The sequence below is a fragment of the Takifugu flavidus genome, chromosome 22 (genome assembly GCF_003711565.1).
Source record: "Takifugu flavidus isolate HTHZ2018 chromosome 22, ASM371156v2, whole genome shotgun sequence".
In the NCBI taxonomy this organism is placed as follows: domain Eukaryota; kingdom Metazoa; phylum Chordata; class Actinopteri; order Tetraodontiformes; family Tetraodontidae; genus Takifugu; species Takifugu flavidus.
In genome coordinates, this window is record NC_079541.1 from 4,219,865 (window position 1) to 4,240,315 (window position 20,451).

General features: G+C 44.4%; 3 protein-coding genes across 32 annotated transcripts in view; 2 read left to right on the forward strand and 1 right to left on the reverse strand.

Annotated features, from left to right (window-relative positions):
• cacna1c (calcium channel, voltage-dependent, L type, alpha 1C subunit) overlaps positions 1–13,159 on the forward strand; it is a 119,027-nt gene extending 105,868 nt beyond the window's left edge. For 23 of the 29 annotated variants that reach the window (XM_057022953.1, XM_057022952.1, XM_057022963.1 and 20 more), the window contains 16 exons: positions 487–649; positions 739–866; positions 962–1,058; positions 1,210–1,312; positions 1,437–1,538; positions 1,648–1,775; positions 1,856–1,996; positions 2,649–3,013; positions 3,225–3,251; positions 4,572–4,700; positions 4,784–4,908; positions 4,997–5,094; positions 5,211–5,307; positions 5,509–5,617; positions 5,692–5,854; positions 5,930–13,159. In XM_057022953.1, the coding sequence (XP_056878933.1) occupies positions 487–649; positions 739–866; positions 962–1,058; positions 1,210–1,312; positions 1,437–1,538; positions 1,648–1,775; positions 1,856–1,996; positions 2,649–3,013; positions 3,225–3,251; positions 4,572–4,700; positions 4,784–4,908; positions 4,997–5,094; positions 5,211–5,307; positions 5,509–5,617; positions 5,692–5,854; positions 5,930–6,433 (2,479 nt within the window). In that variant the 3' untranslated portion in view covers positions 6,434–13,159. The remainder of the gene's footprint in view (positions 1–486; positions 650–738; positions 867–961; positions 1,059–1,209; positions 1,313–1,436; positions 1,539–1,647; positions 1,776–1,855; positions 1,997–2,648; positions 3,014–3,224; positions 3,252–4,571; positions 4,701–4,783; positions 4,909–4,996; positions 5,095–5,210; positions 5,308–5,508; positions 5,618–5,691; positions 5,855–5,929) is intronic. The other 6 variants (XM_057022954.1, XM_057022973.1, XM_057022976.1 and 3 more) reach the window with 2 other exon arrangements.
• Positions 13,160–13,653: 494 nt separating this feature from the next.
• LOC130519488 (zinc finger protein 585B-like) lies at positions 13,654–16,446 on the reverse strand. Of its 2 annotated transcripts, none has more exons than XM_057022992.1 (8): positions 16,308–16,446; positions 15,960–16,162; positions 15,780–15,890; positions 15,534–15,629; positions 15,359–15,466; positions 15,165–15,285; positions 14,890–15,090; positions 13,654–14,815 (listed from the first exon to the last, which is right to left on the reverse strand). In XM_057022992.1, the coding sequence occupies exons 1-8, from the start codon at positions 16,321–16,323 to the stop codon at positions 13,851–13,853; spliced, it is 1,821 nt and encodes a 606-aa protein (XP_056878972.1). In that variant the 5' UTR covers positions 16,324–16,446; the 3' UTR covers positions 13,654–13,850. The 2 variants fall into 2 exon arrangements, with proteins under 2 accessions (XP_056878972.1, XP_056878971.1); XM_057022991.1 differs by having other exon boundaries at positions 15,359–15,469.
• Positions 16,447–16,645: 199 nt separating this feature from the next.
• tspan33a (tetraspanin 33a) lies at positions 16,646–20,375 on the forward strand. The gene is made up of 8 exons (XM_057023007.1): positions 16,646–16,902; positions 18,326–18,383; positions 18,495–18,622; positions 18,757–18,831; positions 18,952–19,047; positions 19,153–19,281; positions 19,367–19,528; positions 19,609–20,375. Exons 1-8 carry the CDS (start codon positions 16,795–16,797, stop codon positions 19,708–19,710), a joined length of 858 nt encoding a protein of 285 aa, XP_056878987.1. The 5' UTR covers positions 16,646–16,794; the 3' UTR covers positions 19,711–20,375.
• Positions 20,376–20,451: the final 76 nt, after the last annotated feature.

Consider the following 20,451-nt stretch of genomic DNA (forward strand, 5'->3'; position numbering starts at 1 on the left):
AAACAGTGACAAGGCACTGAAAAAACTTACTACTCAGTAGAGCAACAAGGGATAAGATGAGGCAAAGGGCTAGTGATCTCTGTGAGCTGGAGCTAGGTGCTGAAGCATGTGGAACAATCCCACACTGGAGACAAAGAGGGGAGCTGAAGTGGGCAGCCAATTAGGCAGAACGAGCTGCAGGTCTGCCAGAGGCTCAGCTCCCAGAGATCAGCCCGCCCCTAAAGCTCCTGCAGGTAGAGGGGGAGGTGAGAAGTCTGAGGGACAACAAAAACAAAAACAGAACCACAAACAGGATCACGACGCGATCTCTGCTTTACCAACACTCTTGACCTTTTGTGCACGTGTCTTCTTTTGTGTCCGTCTCCCCATTTCTTTGTCCGTACTGGTACTTTTGTAAACACACATCCACGTACGTGCATGTGTGCTCTTCTACGCGCGTACCTCTGCGTGCATGTCTGTGTGCACACCCGCCTGTCTGCTTATCAGGTGCGCAACAGGTGAAGCCTGGCAGGAGATCATGCTGGCCTGCATGCTCAGTCGGCCTTGCGAGAAAGGATCGACCAATGAGACCAACCAGTCCACCGAGGACTGCGGCAGCCAGTTTGCCATCATTTATTTTGTCAGCTTCTACATGCTCTGTGCCTTCCTGGTGAGTACCGGTGAAAGGGTTTCCCATTTTCAATAGAGGTGTTGAGCATTTTTTACTTGATAAAAAGGAATTCCCCAACTTTCTCTCAGATCATTAATCTGTTTGTGGCTGTCATCATGGACAACTTTGACTACCTGACACGCGATTGGTCAATCCTGGGGCCGCATCACCTGGATGAGTTCAAGAGGATCTGGGCTGAATATGACCCTGAAGCTAAGTACGGAAACAAATCCTTTTTCATTCTGCCCCTTCCCACAAAAACAAGAAATCCTCTTTCTTGCCACTTTGGTGTAACATTTGTCTCGATTTCAGGGGAAGGATAAAGCACTTGGACGTGGTGACTCTGCTGAGGAGAATACAACCCCCTCTTGGCTTTGGAAAGCTCTGTCCACACAGGGTGGCCTGCAAGGTAAATGTCCTGAATCCTAAAATTAGCAATAGCAACATATTGATTTCATCCTAGCTTTATTCCAGATACTTCCAGCTTAGATTTAAATAAGTAAAGCAGCACTGCCATGACCATTAAAATCGACGTCATGACCATTAAAATCTCTCCCCAGCGTCTTGTGTCGATGAACATGCCTCTAAACAGCGATGGCACTGTAATGTTCAACGCAACACTGTTTGCTTTGGTTCGAACTGCACTGAGGATCAAGACAGAGGGTAAGACACACATGATAACACAGGTGAAACACATCAGTCTGTAGGTAGAACACAGCCTCGTTTTCCCACCTGTGGTAATGCGAAAATACTACTTCCGGCTTATTGGTCGTTCATGTGCATGCAGGGAACCTGGAGCAGGCCAACGAGGAGTTGAGAGCAATTGTGAAGAAGATCTGGAAGAGAACCAGCATGAAGCTCCTTGATCAAGTAGTGCCCCCTGCTGGCGGTATGTAGATTACAGTTTCAGTGAACGCTCCAAACAGTATTAATAGTATCAGTATCAGATTTTCTTTCGCCTTTTGCTCCATTAATAATAATTTACAATCACTTCGCAGATGATGAAGTAACAGTCGGGAAGTTCTACGCCACCTTTCTCATCCAGGAATATTTCCGCAAGTTTAAGAAGAGAAAAGAACAAGGGCTTGTTGCCAAGGTGCCCCCAAAAACGACCCTTTCTCTGCAGGTACGTATGACTGAGTCCCATCTCGTGAGGCAGACTAGTGATCTATATGGGTGCAGTATTGAAAGGGTCTGTGTTTATAGGCGGGCCTGCGGACATTGCACGACATCGGTCCTGAGATTCGGAGGGCCATCTCCGGGGACTTGACGGTTGAGGAGGAGCTGGACAAAGGGTTGAAGGAGCCTGTGTCGGCCGCATCCGAGGACGATATCTTCAGGGTAAAGGTTGGATACACACACCCTCACTCACTCTCCAGAAGGAGAGAGAACGAGCTCACAGCTTGAAGCCTGCTCCAGCACATCCCTGCATGTGCTCAGAGGCCGGAGAGACGAGCCGTCATCGTCGGGCGCCATTCCTCGCCACTTACAGAAGCTTGGCTGCAAACATTTCTGCAAACATCTGCTTTTCATCAGATGTTAAGCATTTTAGTGCAAGTCTAAAACATCTCCTTCCAGTGGTCCACACACACACACACACACACACACACACACCCTTGGGTGAGTTATGCTACTCATCAGCCTCCATTTTCATCCTTATGTGCTGGTTTTTTACAAAGAGCAACAGATACGATCAGCTGATAGATGCTCTAAATATTTGTCTTAATTAGAGAGGCAATCACGCTCCCCTGACAGTTATCTGTTTTATAAGGATTCAGGCACAGATTTAGTGGCTGATTAAATCACTCTCGTAAGTCAGCGCCGGTGCCAGGACTGCACCTGGTACAAAGACAGATTGCAAAGCCTTTTTTGCATTTTCATCCCTGCTTTCGTCGCGGCCATAAAAGTGAATAAAACCGTTGATTGCCTTAATATATACAGCCCACTATCTTTCTCTCCATTATCTTCTCTCTCATCTGTGTCCTCTCTCACCCTTCAGAGGACAGGTGGGCTATTTAGCAACCATGTCAACTACTACAACCAGAGCGATGGCCGCAGTTCCTTCCCGCAGTCCTTTACCACCCAGCGTCCCTTGCACATCAGTCAAAAAGGCTCCCCCTGTGAAGCCGAGAGCCCCTCTCACGAGAAGCTCATGGACTCCACCACGTTCACCCCGTCCTCGTATTCTTCGTCCGGCTCCAACGCCAACATCAACAACGCCAACAACACGAGCGTGGGCGGGGTCACCACGCAGGGCATCAGCCGCTACCCGAGCCCGTCCATAAGCACCGTGGACGGACACACAGGACAGCCGCTCACCCCCATCCTGCTGCCAAAATCCTCCTGGTGCTTTCCTCCAAAGAGGTGGGTGTCCATAGGGTGGTAGATGAACCCTGGCTGACAGTTTCACCACACTCTTTCATTCGTTTCCAACCGTGACAATTATTCAAACTCCAACATAAGTTGATTAAGTCAATTAAACATGACCTTGCAGTGGAGACACAAATGGGTCTTTTACTCCCCTCCTTTTCTTTTTCCTTCCTCTTATCTGTCTTTTGTTTCTGATGGCGAGCAGGACGTGTTTTTATGACTCTCTCATGCGGTATGTTGCCAGGGGTCACAAACAGAGTTTGTGTGTGCGGGTGTGTTTGTGGACTTTAATCCATCTGGGGGGGAAAAATGTTAAGGTTTCATAATGCTATTTTAAATGGTTTTGCTGTCAGAGACTTGTTGCTATGCACATGATGTTTTGGTTGCTATGACTAAAGCCAGGCTTCTAACAAAGCCATAGATAGACTGTTTGGTGCTACATGACCAAACTTTTTCTATCAAAGGCTTTTGCTTTTCTGCAAATTTATTGTAATTTATGGCAGGTCTGGGTTAGAGGAGATTATAAGCGCTAAATCAACTCAGCGCTATGCGTTTGTTGTATTATTTGCTGTATTGCTATAGTGGTTTTTTATAGGCAGGTGAGTAATGGTAGTTTCTGAGTGTAGGGCTTGTTATGGTCCTTTTCTAATCCAACCTTTCATTAGATTTTTTGTAAGGCTGCAGATTTGTGATGCTGTGGTGGCATCTTGAGCAGGGAGTGCAGTCTTTTGTGTTTAGAAGCGTTCTAACCCAGAGTCTGCTGCACAGTCCTTAAATAGCTGCAGATTAAAGCAACATCTTGACATTTTGAAACCAACGTTTGCTTTTCTTCACCAGATCTTTCTCCTATGACATGAATGTCACGATGACAGTGTCAACTTTTATATTTCTCCATCTCCGTTACCGTATTATATATTATCATAGTATTGGTCTTCAGTTAAATGCTGCAGCTTTTAAACAAGAAATGCAAATCTGGTGGAGATGAAAAGCTTCAAGTTAAAATGTCAGGATGCCCCTTTAAAGCTTACAGTTAGTCTTGAGTATGACAACACATCTTTGGAATACAGAGGGAATTAAAGCAGCCGATAAAAAGAGTTATATCTCTGGAACATAACATGTAATGTGACTTAATTAAATGCATTAAGTAAATCTGTTCACAGGAAGCTGGTTTAAAAAATTTTGTGCAATTTCTGAGCAGACTTACATTTAGATCCTTTGTTACTTCAAATTCAGCTTATTTTCCTGATCTCTGTACTTTTAAAGATGTCTCGGCCTCAGCAGTGCCATCTCTTTGTCATACTCCAGGAGCCAGGCTGCCTTTAATGCTTTCCCCACATGCCCATTTTCCTCTTCTACATCCTCACATGCTGTTTGTAGGTGTCACTCGGTGTCAGTCACTTCTCCCTCAGCTCCTTTTTGCTAATCACTCACTTCTTTTTTTGTCTTTGTTGTTATTTGCCCCCCTCCCCCTTGTTTGTTGACATCAATGGCGTGTGTCTTTTATGTATGTTTTTCTGTGTTTCGTTCCGTATCCGCGGGATGTCCACCGTAGCTCGGATTCCAGCGACAGCCGCCTGCCAATCATCCGAAGGGGCGAAGGCTCGATGGAGGAGACGTACGACGAGAGCTACACCGATGACAGGGAGTACCAGGAAGACAACCACTCACTCTCCTCCGACATGTATTGCAGAAGCGCACCAGACAAGATGGTTATCTCCATTTTTAAAACCGACTCTGATGGCGTCCTCTTTTAATGCTCATCAGGCTGGTGTATCATGACGAGACATGTAAACAGTTGACTCCCATGGAGGAAGGAGAAGAGGTGGAGCACAGGAGAGGAGGGGTGTGGCAGTCTCCCAGGAGAGTCTTTCTGTGCCCCACTTCCCTGGGTGAGGAGACGCTAAGCTAAGCTGTTCGGAATGGTCCAAATATCCCATCAAGGCTACATTGGTCCATTTTCTTTCTTTTACTTGTTAGTCCGGAGGTCGTCTTTCCACCTGGAGTGTCTCAGGCGACAGTCGAGGCCAGATGTGTCCCAGAAGACGGCTGTGCCCTTACACCTTGTACATCATCAGGTCGACACTGCTTGCAAAAATAAACGCAAACGTCACGCAACCCCGAGCTCCCTTGCTCTTCGCTGACGTGCTGCTGAACTCTCTCCCTCCTCCTCCTCCCCTATCACCTCCTCCAGGCTCTGGCAGTCGCAGGGTTGAGTCCTCAGCTGAGGAGGAGTCACTCGCCCACCCTCTTCAGCCGGCTGTGTTCCACGCCTCCAGCCAGTCCCACAGGTACGCCTTGCACTCATCGCTTGTGTGGGAGTGTATAGGCCCATCTTACTTAAAATAAAACCCAAAAAGGTCAATTACTGTGATCATATTACCAAAGAAAACCACCCAGGCTTTGGTGCAAATGCTTTTACTCAAGGACAGGAGGTAGAACGTTAGAATATTATTTTCTTGTTGTGATTACTAAGTGGTTTGTGTTTCCAGCCCATGGTAGCGGTGCCTCCTACCAGCGAGTACCCTCTCTAAGATTAGAGGGCTCCAACTCCCATGAAAAGCTCAACACCAGCTTGCCCTCTGTGAATTGCGGGCTTTGGTAAGAGCATCCAATTGTGCCGCTACAAGTCACCGGAGCCTTTGAGACAAATTCTGAAGAAAAATTGTCCCCAGGTATAGTGACAGTAATGGGAACAGCAGAGTGCCCAGTCCGAGCCCCAGCGTGTCTGTGTCTGCTCAAAGACCAGCGCGGCCACTGTCGCTCACGGTGCCCTCGCTGCTTGGGAAGGACAACAGCTCGCTGACTCACGGCAGCGCAGGCAGTCTGGTGGAAGCGGTGAGTAGGATCCATCAGAAGATGCCGAAACGGGTGATTTCAAATCAAATCATGTTCCACCTTCTTGTCCTCCAGGTGCTAATATCAGAGGGGTTGGGTGAGTTCGCCCAGGACCCGTCGTTCATCGAGGTGACCAAAGCTGAGCTGGCCGACGCCTGCGAAATGACCATCGAGGAGATGGAACAGGCCGCCAACAACATCCTGAATGGCAACACCACCACCACCACCACATCCAGCACCTCCTCCACCTCCCAGCACAGCCCGAATGGCAACTTCCTCCCCTTCCATGCGGCAGCAGCAGTGGCGGCGGCGGCAGCGGCAGCAACGCACAGGGACCAAGTGGTCGCCGATGGCGGGGAAGAGGCCGGAGGTAGCAGAGGCTCCGTCCACGGGCCTTCCTCAGTAGAGGAGCGACAAGTGCTGCTAGTGGGGGGGAGGAGTCAAGAAGAGATGGAGGAGGAGGAGGAGGAGGAGGAGGAGGAGGCTGAAGCGGAGGAAGGGTTTGAGATTGGAGGAGCACGGCAGAGGAACAGCGGGCTCTTGGAGGACGAGGATATGGAATGTGTGACCAGCTTGTAGGAACCGTCTTTGACGGATTCAGTCAGCCAACCGGCCCCTCTGTCACCATCAGAGAGTGACGCTTGTCCGTGCTGGCAGCAGCGCCACAGATGACTCTGTCTGTCCCCCGCCCCTCACACAAACACACACCCAAACACACACACACACACACACACACACATTCTCTGCCTCTCTGCCAGATACAACCACTCTGGACACTGGCGGCCATTGACACCCTTAAACTCCTGGTTATGACTTTGTTGGTTTATATAAGTTTTTATGTGTGTGAATATTTGTAGTAAAGTATATCACTCTATACTCTCTATTATCTGAGCGTATGCTCCTATGAGTGTGTGTGTGCGTGTGTGTGTTCTCTACACATGTCTGAGTGTGTCTCTAAAGTGCCTCACAGTTTTATCATGTCCTCAAGTGTGGCGAGCAGAAAACTGACAAGGCGTTCGGGGAAAAACAGAAACAGGACGTCCTATAAGGATTTCCTGTGGTTGCCATAGTGTGTTGAATGTTTTCATTTCCTCCACCTATTTTGGTGTTGTTTTGTTGACGTTTGTCCGGCCGCCATGGAGCCAGTGCGGGGACAGCAGACAGGCTTGTGAGGTGCAGGTGGGGGGGGCTCGACAAATCAAATGTGATCGCCTGAGGTCAAAGGTCAACTGATGCTGAAGCGCTGTATTGATTCAACGGGGGTGAATAAAACCCTGAGTGCGTTCTCATTTCTCTTCCTCTTTCCAAGCTAGGCAACTTGGAGCACAGCCCTGCCAAACTGGGGGTGGGATTAAGGTCGCGCACCCCCCCCCCCAGCCGAGTTTGTGTGTAACAGTGGAGGGGGGAGTTGAGAGATGGACCAGCAGCCACAACAGAGCTGTGTAGGGCAGAGACGGACCCTCTCTGTCCAATGGGAAGCTAACGCGACACCAGAAAGAGACAAACTCCCTCTATCTGGTTCCTCCTCTTGGGTACTTCCTGCCCCAAACAGGAAATAGGAAGGGATCGTTACATAGAAGAAGAGCGACAGCGAGTCCTCATTTTCTGCCTCATACCTCGCTGTTCCTTGCTCCTCCCTCCTCCTTGGTTTTACCCCACCTGCCTCCCTCCATCGCTGGATTTTTATTTTTTATTTTTTTCCCGCTATTTTCCCACTTCTTTCAGAAAAGGGGGACGTGGCGGTGGAGGACTGACCAGGAGTGAATGACAGACTTCAGGCACGCGTCTGCAGAGCGTCTGCTCTTCAGTAAACCTCACTTCATGTTCCAAGACCCTGGTCTCTTCCTCTCAGTGTGGACCCTTATTGGATTTACCACCTCTCTCTCTCTCTCTTGCTCTCTCTCTCTCTACAGACCACACCCGCTATGTATTTAAACCCTTCGATATTGTGCAAAATTGACTAGCCATGACAAATTTTTCTTTTCATAATGATATCAGTTTTAATTTATCCTTGAATTTGTTTGCACAATCGGGGTGCTGGTCTGATAAATGTATTTTTGCTCAGTTTATTTTAGGAGAACTTTAAGAGGTTTTAAGTATCGATGCAGGGCGTAGTGCAGGTGTAACTATATTTGTGTGGGTGTGTGTATGTGTGTGGGGGGTGCCTGTGTTTTAGTACAGGGTGGAAGTGATTGAGGGTGTGTATGTGTGTGTTGGCGTGTATCTAAAGGGGGGTCTTTCTCTCTATCAGTATGCACCTTTTACAGATTGTATCTATTTATTTATTTATTTATTCCCAGAAGAGAAAAAAAGTGCGTGTGGACGTGTGGGTGCGTGTGTGCACGCGCGAGTGCTTACTTGTGTATTCTATACAACTGATTTTAAGCCTAGACAGTAAATTAAGGTAGCATTACAATTACAGTAATGTGTGTCTGTGCGTATGAGGGTTTGTGTGTGCGTGTGTGTGTGTGTGTGTGTATGTGTATGTGTGTGTGTGTGTTTTGGGCCTCCTTAACACAGGGTTACCATGGACAGGCATGCTTCCAAAGCTTTGTGGTTTCTTTAGCAGATCTTTTAACAAAAAGCCTCATTTTTTTTCTCCATTTGCTGCTTTCTTCTTCACGGTAGGCTTATTTGCCCCAAACAGTCAGTGCGACTGGTTCCTTCAGCCACAGTGACGCCTCGTGAACTGGGGGTATGAGGCATCAGTCACTTGGCAGGACCATATAACGCTTATTCAGACATAGTTCCGAAATGAAATATTAGGGCTGGTGTATCGATGCTGCAAGATTTCCAATCCACCTCCGCTCTGCCTGATGTGTGCTCACATCAGTACATATAAGATCTGATTGTTTTGGTCATTATTAGAATTATATCATGTCACTATTGAAGATTTAAAGGTAAAACAGAAAGCTCATAAACATATATGTGTAGAGAGAGAGAGAAAAATCACTGGAAATTAAGAGATTTTTAAAAAATCAAACACTTTAGGAAGTCCATCTGTTTATTTTCTTGTTTTTAATGAGATGTGTTTTTATTGACTTCCTCAGGCCTCTCTGAAAACAACTTCAACATTCCTGAAAATGAATATCCTTGGCAGCATAAACCACCATAATTTTGAGTGTAGAACTGAAATATTGTGTGCTGAAACATCTGCCCCCTCATGAGTTCTCGTAAAAAAAAATCTTAAAAGCCACTTGGAAAGACTGACCCACAGATGCCATCGCATTTCAACTTACTTTCGCCATTTTGATTTTGACAGCTTAAAAACTACGTTTGTCGCAGGGAAGAGTACGCATAAACACACTGCCGCGCATCCTGTGCCAGTAACAGACTTATTATGCAACCTCAATGTGAATGTCGAAAGTGTTTTATGTGGCAGCACTGTTGATGTTCCAGGTCATGGTCGTACTACAAACCCTGAATAAGTCTATGTTGTGAGAGGAAATGCCCTCCCTCACCTCTTATCTCTGTTTATCTTCTGATTTGAAAAAACAATTTATGTAATAGTAGCCTTAATTTAAAGAGATATCACAAAATCCTTCAAAAATGTTATAAACTCTAAATAAATGTGGAATTCACCAAACCAATTGGAATGAATAACCTTTATGTTTCCATAAATCCTGACATTCACATGGAGATAACAATGTGAGAGGGATTCCTATGCCTGTAGTGCCCCCTGTGGAGCGGAGAAGCATTGCAGTTTTCTGTGCCCATAACTAGGTTAGCACGAACCGGTGTTGTGTTGATGATGTGAGTGGGTGCCATCCTGCATCCCACAAGATATGCAAAAACAATGCAATAACTGTGATTGTACACAAGGGTCCCCCAAAACTTCTTCTGTTTGTCACATTTTTAAAGTATTCTCGGTTGTTTCCAGGCAGAGGGAGCTATCATACTTGAAATCAGGTACATTGCAGTGCAGTATAGGACAGATGTTTCCTTTATCTTTTCCTTAATCATTGTGCCACAGTCTCAGTTCTGCCTCTGTAGTCAGGAATGTCCGTTGGCATGACAACGTGATTGGTTGGGGTGATGCAACAGAGGAGCCGTTACACCTTCCATACAAATATGTCTGTGCAAAAGATGATTTTGCATATCTTGTGTAGGTTCAGTTTCTGGTTCCAGGCTGATGTTTGACCAGCTGAGAGAAAATCAAACATCCGTATTTAGAGCCCAGATATCACGTAAATCTGGCATCATGACGACGTTTGCATCATATATGTAATATTTCCCTTATCTAACATGTGAAAGACCAGTAAGAACAATTTGTAAATTAATCATATTACCCACAATTTTAATTTAAAAAAGACAGCTGTACATACACTTTATTGCATATTTGACTTATTTTCAACTACCAAATAATCGATATAGATATATAAAATATATATGATGGGGTTTCAAGTATTGAGTGTGCATATAAGGTAACAAAACTCGATTTGTTTAATGGAAACAAAGGTGCAAAAAAAAACTTATGGCTGCAAAATGTTAAAGAGTTATGACTCATAAGATTGTAGACGTTAAAAATGTTTCCAGGTTTGCCCACAACTTAAAATCTCAGTGTTTAAACAGCAGTTCTCTGGATTATCTATGGTGATGGCGTGTTTATGACATCATCAGGGTTATTTTCAACTGTGTGGCGAGACGAGACAGACAGGTTCAGTGAAGGAAGACAATCTACGGATGGTGTGGATGCTGGATGGAAAGTATTTTATATTTAATGGGAAATTTACATTCAGGGCAGACAAAGTCCTGAAATTTGCCCAAGTAATATCTTATGTGCATGGCGTTTTCTTTCTAGAGATATAAAGTATCGGTCGTATAAGAATGATATCTTTTACCCCACCACTTGCCAATGATTGTATATTTTTATAGATCATATTATAGCAAGATATATACGGATATATTCTAATATTTAATCACCAGAATGTAAGGAGAAGCAAAGTCCCAATCTGGACCAACAGGAGATGATATATTTGAAGAGAAATGATTTTATATTTACGCTGGAGGAGTAGACCAAATGATTTATGGCTCCTTTGGAAAAAGGAAAAGGCTGCTTCACGTTTCATATTCGTTCGTCAGAAAAGAAAATGCACCCGACCGCGACAGGAAGAGCAGTTTTTTGACCAATCTGACTATTAGCTTCACACAGATCCGAATTCTGACACCCTGAAAGATATTCACCCCCCCGTCAGCACAGTCTGGATGTTCCCGGCACCGAGAATGCAATCTCCCTTCCACTGCAGCTCAATTGAAAGGATAGAAGACACGGAACCAAAAACAGATAATGGAAATCCACTTGTCAAGGATTAGATCTTTCTACGCCTTGTGAAAATCATGTAGCTTCAATTTTATTCTTCCGCGAGAGGAACTAAAAAAGACTTGAAACGTGGTTATGCAGCAAGGATATATGTTGTATTTCTTTCATTCCCCATTTTTAATCTACAACTGATGAGTTTTACATGCAGTCTGAATAGAAAGGAGTGCTTTACCAGAAGTATTAGAGTTATGTTTGCATCCTGGAAAAGGGTTTTAAGGGAACTGTTTTGAATATGCTCTTGTTTTTCCTTTCAATATCAGCATAGCCTACTGAGATAAATTTGAATTCTCTCTCTTTTTTTAGTGGTGTAATCAAATTTCACGCACGCATGCTTTTATTTTGACATCAGCGCCGTTTCAGGAGCTTGGAAAAAGTGGGGAATGAAGGAATTTTGTTATTGTGAGTGAATGACAAGAGATGAAATGCAGGCTGGAGAGCGTTGCAGATGTCTAAATCACTGGTTTCGCAGCTTCTTTAGCATCTGTGGTTGGTTTCACTGACGTGTCAGTGACACGTTTAAGTTTTAAATGTCATGTTTTATCAAAAATTTAAGCACCAGGTTGGATAGAAGAGAGACATGTCGTGCTCTGGCTCAATGCGATCCGACTTGGGAGCCTTGGATCTGTTCGCTGGGCTTCTTTTTTATATTTTCTGGGGGCATTTGGGCCCTCAGGTGAACTATAGATGACTGCTTGCTTGCCCAGTAGATTTAGGAATAATAATAGTAAGTGATGAGGCACCTGTTGTGTAGCAGCACCCCCACATTTAGGATGACTGTTAGTTTTGTGAGGACCTTGAAAGCCTTGTGTTCATTCTCCCACTGAGATTCAGCCATTTTAAAGGAATTGTGAATAAAGGAGGTCCCTGTTTGCACATATGAGACAGCTACACTGATTTATGTTCTCAGAGCGGAACCCGACACTAGACGCACGCTTCCATGAACGTCACCTTCATACCAGCGCATTTGGAAGAAAAAGACTCCTGCTTTGCCCAACATAGACATGAAGGATCTGTTGTTTTCTGTCCCCAGCATTCAGGTCCTTCTTGTCCATGTGCTCAAACAGATGACTCGGCGCACTCCAGAGCGTCAGGAGTCGCCCGTTTGACAGCAGGCGGTGGGTTCTGTTGTGCTTCGCTGCTTACTGGTCCCGTTGTCTCCTGTTCAGTCGTCTTATGTTGATGTTCAGTCTTAGTTCACTGTTTGTGCAAAGTGTTCGAGGGCCTTTCTGCCATATTTTAGCCGGAGGGAAGTCCGTCATTAATCCTCAGAGGTGTTCACGCGAAGACCCATTTGTTGTAATATTATTAGTGATGCTACTGTTAAGCGTAGTATTTAATAACAACACTATTTATGGGCAGAAAAAAAATGAACTAGAGTGAGTTGTGGTGTTTGCGGTAGCCTGGGAGCAGGTGGCCATTTTGTAATGGAGCGCTTTTTAATTACTGGTCTCTCCTTGTCGATTACAAGAGGTTTTATTGGTTCTGAGGTTGCTAGGTGACACTGTCCCAACATCATTTGGTTCCCTCAGCAACAACTGCATGGTCTCACGTTGGACACACCCTTTTTCTTCTTCTTCTTTTTCATTAAGGCAGAGTACTTGATTTTTTTCGTTCCTCATTTCATTTTAGATTTTAGAAAGGGAAAGAATACAAATCAAATAAATCAGTATATTAATTCAATCACTTTTCTACTCCTATTTTCAATAAAAAGTGACATAAAAAACAAACAAAAAGTTGATTTGTAAATAAGTAATGTACAGTTTGTATCTGTAACTTGTCAGTCTGTCATTGGTGACAGAGTCTGTCTTGCTTATAACGCACGCTACCAGTAAATTTAAAAAAAAAAAATGGAAAAAGTATATTTAGACTGTATGGTCCCTTGAAAGCAAGTTTTAAATTAATATCTGATGTATATTCCTGTAACATTGCATTTTTATCTGAGGAATGATGTTATTAAAAATTGCAAATAAATTGCATTTCCTACAGCTCCTTTCTTGTCCATCATTTCAACTCCTTTTCACCACGTGAGCTATTCCAGCCAATGGCAAGAACTGGATTTCCTGTCACAGCTGCAGGCATGAGTCCTCGTTTGCCCCGCGCACCTGTGACAAATCAGGACCATAATGAGCTCCCTTCTGAGTTCCCGGAGTTACGCTGCCTCCCGGCCAGATCATCGTTTGTGGTTCTGATGACTTTCCAGCGTTTTCCTGTTTGCCTGCCTGCCCGGTTCCGACCTTGCCTGTTCCTGACCATTCTATCCTGTCTGCTCCCTGGTAAACCCTGTCTGCCTTCTACCTGGTCTTGACCCTGCCTGTCCCCGACTATTCTATTCCGCCGGCTCCCCGGTGAATCCTGTCTACCGTCTGTTCCCGACAATAAAGCGGTGTTTAGTTGACCTCTGGTGTCGCATTTGGGTTCAAGTCTGATGCCTGACAATTTCCAGGATCTGTCACAGAAAATCCACCTTAAAATGTCAATATTCTTTCTGGATGGGTCATTTTTTAATCAGTCTCTGTCCTTGTGGCTCAATGGCAGTACATTTTGGCACAGTTGGGTTTTAAATGTAGTAAAAACCATAACTAGCATGAGCGTTCTTCACACCTGCACCAAAAGATGCAGCAAAATACAAAAAGGAGACTGCATTTGTTTCACATCCAGCCGCACATATATAAACCCTTAAAGGTCATTACCATGAGTTGCTAGATGTCTTTTCATATTCCCCTGCTGGGAGAATTCCTTGTCACAGCTTGGACACTTAAAAGGTTTCTCTCCATTGTGGCTGAGCATGTGCCTCTTGACGCAGCCCAAAGTGAGGAATTGCTTCGGGCACTTTGAGCATTTGTATGGCCGCTCACCTGTGTGGGAGCGCATGTGCACTATAAGATGCCCTTTGGTGGAGAAGCCTTTGCCACACTGGGTGCAGGTATGTGGCACCTCGCCAGTATGGGACCGAGTGTGAAGCAGCAGCTCTCCCGAGGACAAAAATGACTTCCCACACACGGTGCAAAGATAGTTCTTCTCCCCTTTGTGCATCTGCATGTGTCTCACGAAGCCGCTTTTGCTTAAACCCTTCCCACAGATGGTGCACGTGTTGCTGGGCCCTTCGTGCAGCCGTTGGTGCTGTTTGAGGGAATAATTGCACAAGAATCCCTTGTTGCACTGGGAGCAGATGAATTTGCGGCCCCTCTTGTGGGCTCTCTGGTGTTGATAATACCCCGAAAGGCTGATGAAGCCCTTCTCACACTGGATGCAGCTGTACGGGAAACTGTGGAGCCTCATGTGAGTGGTCAGTTGATTCGGAAGCTCAAAAACCTTCTCACACTTGGGGCATTTGGTGTCTTTCTCTGTAAAGTTTTTGTTCACTGGTCTCGTAATCAGAAACCTCCTGTCAACCCCCGACAGCTCTCTCTTTTGCCGTCCTTTCCTGGTTTCCAAGTTGTTCTGTTTGGCCGTGTCATCTTGTTTTTCTTTCCTCTTGCTGGTGACTTTCTTTTTCTTAGCGTCTTTACATTTCCCAAACATATTTGTTTTTATGACACTGACAGATATGTGGTGTGCCTCTTGGATGTGCTCTTGTACTCTCTTACTTGTGCAGTGTGTGAATGAACACTGGGGGCAGATGAATGAGCTTGAAAGTTGACCTGAAGAGCAAATGAATCAGCAAGTTAGAAAAAGTATGGCTCAAATTTAACGTGCTAAAAAATCTGATTTTAACCTTTTTTCTTCTTCAGCAGGGGATCGTTCTCAGTGATGGTGGGGCTTTGAGTCAGGTCTTCTTCAAAATGTTCCCCATCAACAGCCTCATTGTTGTCATTAGCATCACTCAAACACTCCGTGTAGATATTTATATGTGCATACGTAACACCAGGGAGAGTCAGAGCAGGCCAAAGTTCATCATCGCTGCCGCTAGAAGCAGCTGAAGAATAGGAAAGAAAATGTGAGCGAGAGCCACCAAACCTAAAAAGAAGGGCACAAACTTGGAAATCTAACCAGAGCTGATATTCTCCATCTGTCTGTGATGAAGCAGAAGGGTCTTCAGGGCAGAGGGTTCGGACAGATGTCGTCCAAATACCTCAGACATTAACGGTGTTTCACTCAGCCATGCCGCCGTCTGAAAACAAGTTGCACAATGATCAAGTTTTTAGAACAACCCTCAGGTCCCCGTAAAGATGAAGTCCAAGTACCTGTTGGAGGTCTGGTATGGGCAACATCTGTTCCAGCTTGGACAGAAACTGAAGCACAAGCCTCTGCAGGCTTTGGTCATATTCAGAGTCATATATTGTGGGAAACACCTGCTGTATGAAAACTCTCTGGAATTAGATTATCATCACAAACTTTTTAAGTTGTCAGTATGCTCACCTGAAAGAACATCTCTTTATCCAATGGAGCATTCAAAAGTTTCTGAACCAGAGCAGAAAAATTGATGCAGGTAGTCTTTAGTGCATCATCAATGGCCTGGCAAGTGGACATTAGTAAATAATTAGAATAATACAGCCATATGACTAAATACCTTTTCATTTCTATTTATTTTTGTCAAGAGGCCACTTCTGTTTTGCCTTAGAAAAGTTGATGCAAATCAGAATTTTTACATGTTGTTTTTCTTACCATGTGCTGAGTGGAATTTAGTTTAGTCCCATAGACATTGATATAATCCAGGTGCTTCTGGATAACGGGCAGGTTGCTGATGGCATCGCCTCGACAAAGCTCCAGAACAAGCTAGAATGGGAAATGAAATCAAAATCACTGGTCCTTACGAGTAACACGGTACTAGAAGGAATCCCTCACCCTTGCTCTAAGGTTCATGACCAGTTGAGCTCTCTCGCGGATACTCAGAAGCTCTGGTACGATCTCTGTCGCCAAACTTATGAAGTCCGCCACCTTGTCATAATGCATTACAATGTGCTTGTTTACTACTTGCCATATGAAAGATGACAAAAGTCTTATTGGAGGTACAAGAAGCTGTAAGGAAGCAGGAGGCAGAGAGGAACCTGGAAGTAATAGTGGACGACAACGTGACAAAATTAATAACGATAAATTGTCAGCTATCCATCTTCCACCGATTTTGGTTTAATTTTCGAAAATTATTTCTAACTATTGCTAACGTAACAACTGTAAATTATCAATCATACCTACCTTTGCATTCCGCCATTTTAGCCCCTTTTTGGTTTAAAAAAAAAAAAAATTAGATATCACGAACAAAATACCACCTCTGTTGTCACACTGCTCGACAGAGACATGTCGTTATAACTTCCGGGTTAAACGGATGTTATGAAAACGGACCAGCCACACACGCTGTCCTCCAAAATAAAGGCTAAAAATTGTAAGTTTAACATCTTCAAAATAAATCTGTGATTTCGTTTGAGAAATTGTGCATATAAAAAGGTAATTAACGGGGTTTATTAATAATATTGTTGTCAACAATACTTACAATTAAGCGCACCAAAAACACACCCTTTTTTTTCTCACGCCCAATCAGAGTTGCGCACACGACTGGCGGCAGCTTGTGCGTCCTCGGCGTAAAAGTACGTCTCGGTGCAAGTATCACACGGAAATCTGCACATTATCGTTATCGTTGTGCCATCGAATCAATTTTTCAAGCGCGTTTTTGACACTTGTCGCCATGGGAGGAAAACGCAGAGGCGCGCCTGGAGGCACCTACGACGAGGACTTCACCTTTGTCAGTCCTGTGGTCAAATACCTTCTCTTCATATTTAATTTTATATTTTGGGTGAGTGCCTCCTCTGACTTCCAGATTCTCTTTTTGTTTGCAGACACGGTCTGACATTTTAAAGATACTCTATTTGTGGGTTTTCTGGTTACTTTCAATGCTGCCGTCTCACATTCAACTGTTGCACCGTTTGTTTTAGTTACCTATTAACTTTAGTATTCTGCAAAAAAAGGGGAAACGGTTTCCAGCAAACAGGACAGCTTTCAGTTCTGGCTAAGAGTGATGTCCTCCTTTACAGATGAGGAAAACAAACCTGTTTATCAATGCGTCAACCATTTCTTGTGCTACTCTTTAAACAACTCTGCATGCTGATGGATCATGCTTCAGTCATTCCACAACTAGCAGAGCATGACACCTAATGTGACAGCCTTTGACATGTTTTCACCAAAGAACATGGTGCTGAGAACAGATTCAATCACAAACAAAAACATAAAGAATCCAGCACAAAGTTCATGGATTTCAGTCTCGAGGCTCTAAGAAGATTTCTTACATTTTCAAGTAGATTCAAACCGCACAGCTAAACTTTTATTTTTGGAGTGTTGCTTCATTTTGACAAATGGGAAGAAAGCACAAAGCACGGCATGTTTTAATGACTAAAAACACGGAGCAGTATGATTTGGACTGGTGTCAAAAAGCGTCACTACCCATAGTGATTGCTTTAAACAAGCTACACTATGAGAGTAGCAGTGGTGATTAAGTTGTGAGCATAACTCATGGCCATGTACAAACAGGATAAGGCTGTGCAACAACTTGAAACTCTGCAAAGAGGAATGCACCGTTTTCATTTCCGGTGCCTCCAGCTAAAAGTTGCTCTTGATGGGACAATCTAGCTGCAAAGGTGTGTTTCCTCCATCTGTAATGAGCCACCACCCCAGTTCATATATGCTGATGATGAACCCCAATAGTTAAGCAAGCTACATCACCTTTAGCATGACTTTTCACCCAGTTTCATTACACTAAAAAAAGCAAAAGTGTCTCCTTTATTAGCCGTGAGACCTAGGTTTGATGAAAAGGCCTGTCTAGATTTGTCCTCCCTGTCTATGAAGGGGCACCGGCTGTGGTAACTGGATCCATTTTATTGAGGGTGGGAGGATTGTTCCTGAGGCTGCCTATTGTACTACTGAGATCAAGAGAGGGTTGCTGAGTGAAAGAGTCTTTATTTTTATAGTGAATGGGTCAGGGTGGGGAAAAGTCAGTGTAGTTTTCTTAGTTTTATACGCTGGTACTTGAAATTTTAATAAGAAAAGTTAAAAAATAAATAAATAAAAACAAGAACAAGGGGTTAAATGTTTGACTCATGCATTCTGGTGATTCTCGACACTCCCTGGGCAAGTAGAAACAAATGTTTCTGTGTGGTTTCTTCTAATTTAAGGATTTATTTTTTTTGGTGATTGCACAAATTATCTAGTCTTTTTTTCTTCAGGTAATCTCCATGGTGATGGTGTCCATCGGTGTGTATGCCCGCATGATGAAACAAGCAGGTAAATGCGCTGTTGAGCGTCCCAAGTACACTTTTATTTCTTCTGTTTTGTTACAATCTGTGCAAAATTTGCATGTTAGGGTGCATAAATGAGACTACTAAACTTTTTCAGAGACCGCTCTGGCCTGTCTGTCAGTGGACCCCGCTATTATGTTGCTGGTCGTGGGGATTCTCATGTTCATCATCACCTTCTGCGGCTGCGTGGGCTCGCTGCGAGAAAACATCTGCCTCCTCCAGACGGTGAGTTAGGAGCCTTCCAAACAGGCCCCCCCTTCGTTCAACACGCAAGTCGGGCACCTTGATGTGGTTGCGCCCCGAGCAAGGCTCAGTAAGGGCCCTCTCTGTGTTAACCTTTCTTGCCTTCCTCATCACAGTTCTGCATCAGTTTGACGGTGATCTTCTTGCTGCAGCTGGTTGCTGGAATCCTGGGCTTCGTCTTTGCGGATAAGGTAACGGACAAAGAATTTACCTTAAAATCAATGTTGCAAAGTGTAGAGAAAAAACCAACTCATCTTGCAGTGATGTATTAAACCGTTTCACGTTAGCTTTTCATTTCACTCGTTGTCCAGGCTCGTGATAAAGTGACTAAAATCATCAACAAGGCCATCACCTACTACAGAGATGACATCGATTTGCAGAACCTCATTGACTTTGGTCAGACAGAGGTAAAGATTGGATCCAGTTCCATACGCCACTGTACATCATTGACCTATACTGGCCTTAACAGACACCTAACAGCACCTTTATCTTAAATCTTTGTGTGTTCCTAGTTTGCCTGCTGCGGTGGAGTTGCATATACTGACTGGTCCAGCAACGTGTACTTCAACTGCAGCATGCAGAACCCCAGTAGGGAGCGCTGCTCCGTCCCCTTCTCCTGCTGCGTCATTACTAAAAGCAAGGTCGTGCTCTTTTTGGCGTCGCTCCGCGTTTGAGACATTTACACCTGAACATGACTTGATCTTTTCTGTCACGGTTCTTGAGCAGATGGTGATCAACACCATGTGTGGACAGGGAATGCAAACATTAGAGTATTCAGAAGCTGCAACTTACATCTACACCAATGGCTGCATCGACAAACTGGTGAATTTGATCCACAGTAACATGTTTCTGCTCGGAGGTATCGCCATGGGCCTGGCCATACCGCAGGTAGGAGCTCATATGCACTAACATACACATTTTCCCCGCTCAGATTTCGGATGACCTTTGTGGTTCTTCCACCTCCGCAGCTCGTTGGCATCCTCCTGTCGCAGATCTTGATCAACCAGATCAAAGATCAGATCGAGCTCCAGCGCTACAATCTCAAGCACCGTTCCGACCCGTGGAGCTGACCCCGGCTGGGCCTGAGCCACGGCGTGTGAGCGGCAATTTCAGCATTGCGTTGGGATTTTACAGCACTGGGAGTCTGGGAGTTCTTGCTCCAAACAGTGGTGCGCATTCAAGCTGTTGGAATGCAGGTGGAAACTCTGCAAAGGAGAAAACAGGACTCTGTCTCCACCTAGCGAGTATATTCGTGATTGCACCAAGCTCCACACTGATTTGCCGTTCTGGGTCACACTAATGAGAATAATTACAGTCTACAAAAGGTCATTTTTCACTAGTTTGGACACAGTCAACTGTTTGACATATGTCTGTGTGTTTATTTTCTTTCTTTGAGCTTCTTTTTGTTTGATTGATTCTTTTCTAGATTGTCACTGGAGTTAAAAGTTGTTTAACTTTGTTAAACTAATGGACAGTATATTATAAGGTTACAATAAAGTTATTATATGCATATTTTTGTTTAGTGTATTTAGTGTGATATTGTACTGTGGTCAGATTCGAGAGTAACAGCCAAATATGATCTGATCTTGTCAAAATTGCTGTTTATGTCTGAGCAGATGCTCTGTGACCGCATCGCGCCTGAATGCATCATGTCAGTCCTCTGTTTTGTTTGTTTTTTTGTTGGGAAGTTTCTTGTATTATTTTCAACTGCGAAATAAGAGAAATTCACAAATCAGTGCTAATCGTATGTCTGTGTGTTGAGCTGTGATACCATCTCGTCGTGTTGTGACCACTTCTGAAAGGTGTCGTTT

Excerpts from the sequence above, each read along its gene's own strand:
- LOC130519488 (XM_057022991.1), bottom strand. Across the intron at positions 15,630-15,779 it reads TAAATTCCACTCAGCACATG|GCCATTGATGATGCACTAAA; the intron begins GTAAGAAAAACA and ends TCCACTTGCCAG. Across the intron at positions 15,091-15,164 it reads GATGGAGAATATCAGCTCTG|CTGCTTCTAGCGGCAGCGAT; the intron begins GTTAGATTTCCA and ends CCTATTCTTCAG.
- tspan33a (XM_057023007.1), top strand. The coding sequence starts at position 16,795 with ATGGGAGGAAAACGCAGAGGCGCGCCTGGAGGCACCTACGACGAGGAC. Across the intron at positions 18,384-18,494 it reads CCGCATGATGAAACAAGCAG|AGACCGCTCTGGCCTGTCTG; the intron begins GTAAATGCGCTG and ends AAACTTTTTCAG. Across the intron at positions 19,282-19,366 it reads GCGTCATTACTAAAAGCAAG|ATGGTGATCAACACCATGTG; the intron begins GTCGTGCTCTTT and ends GTTCTTGAGCAG.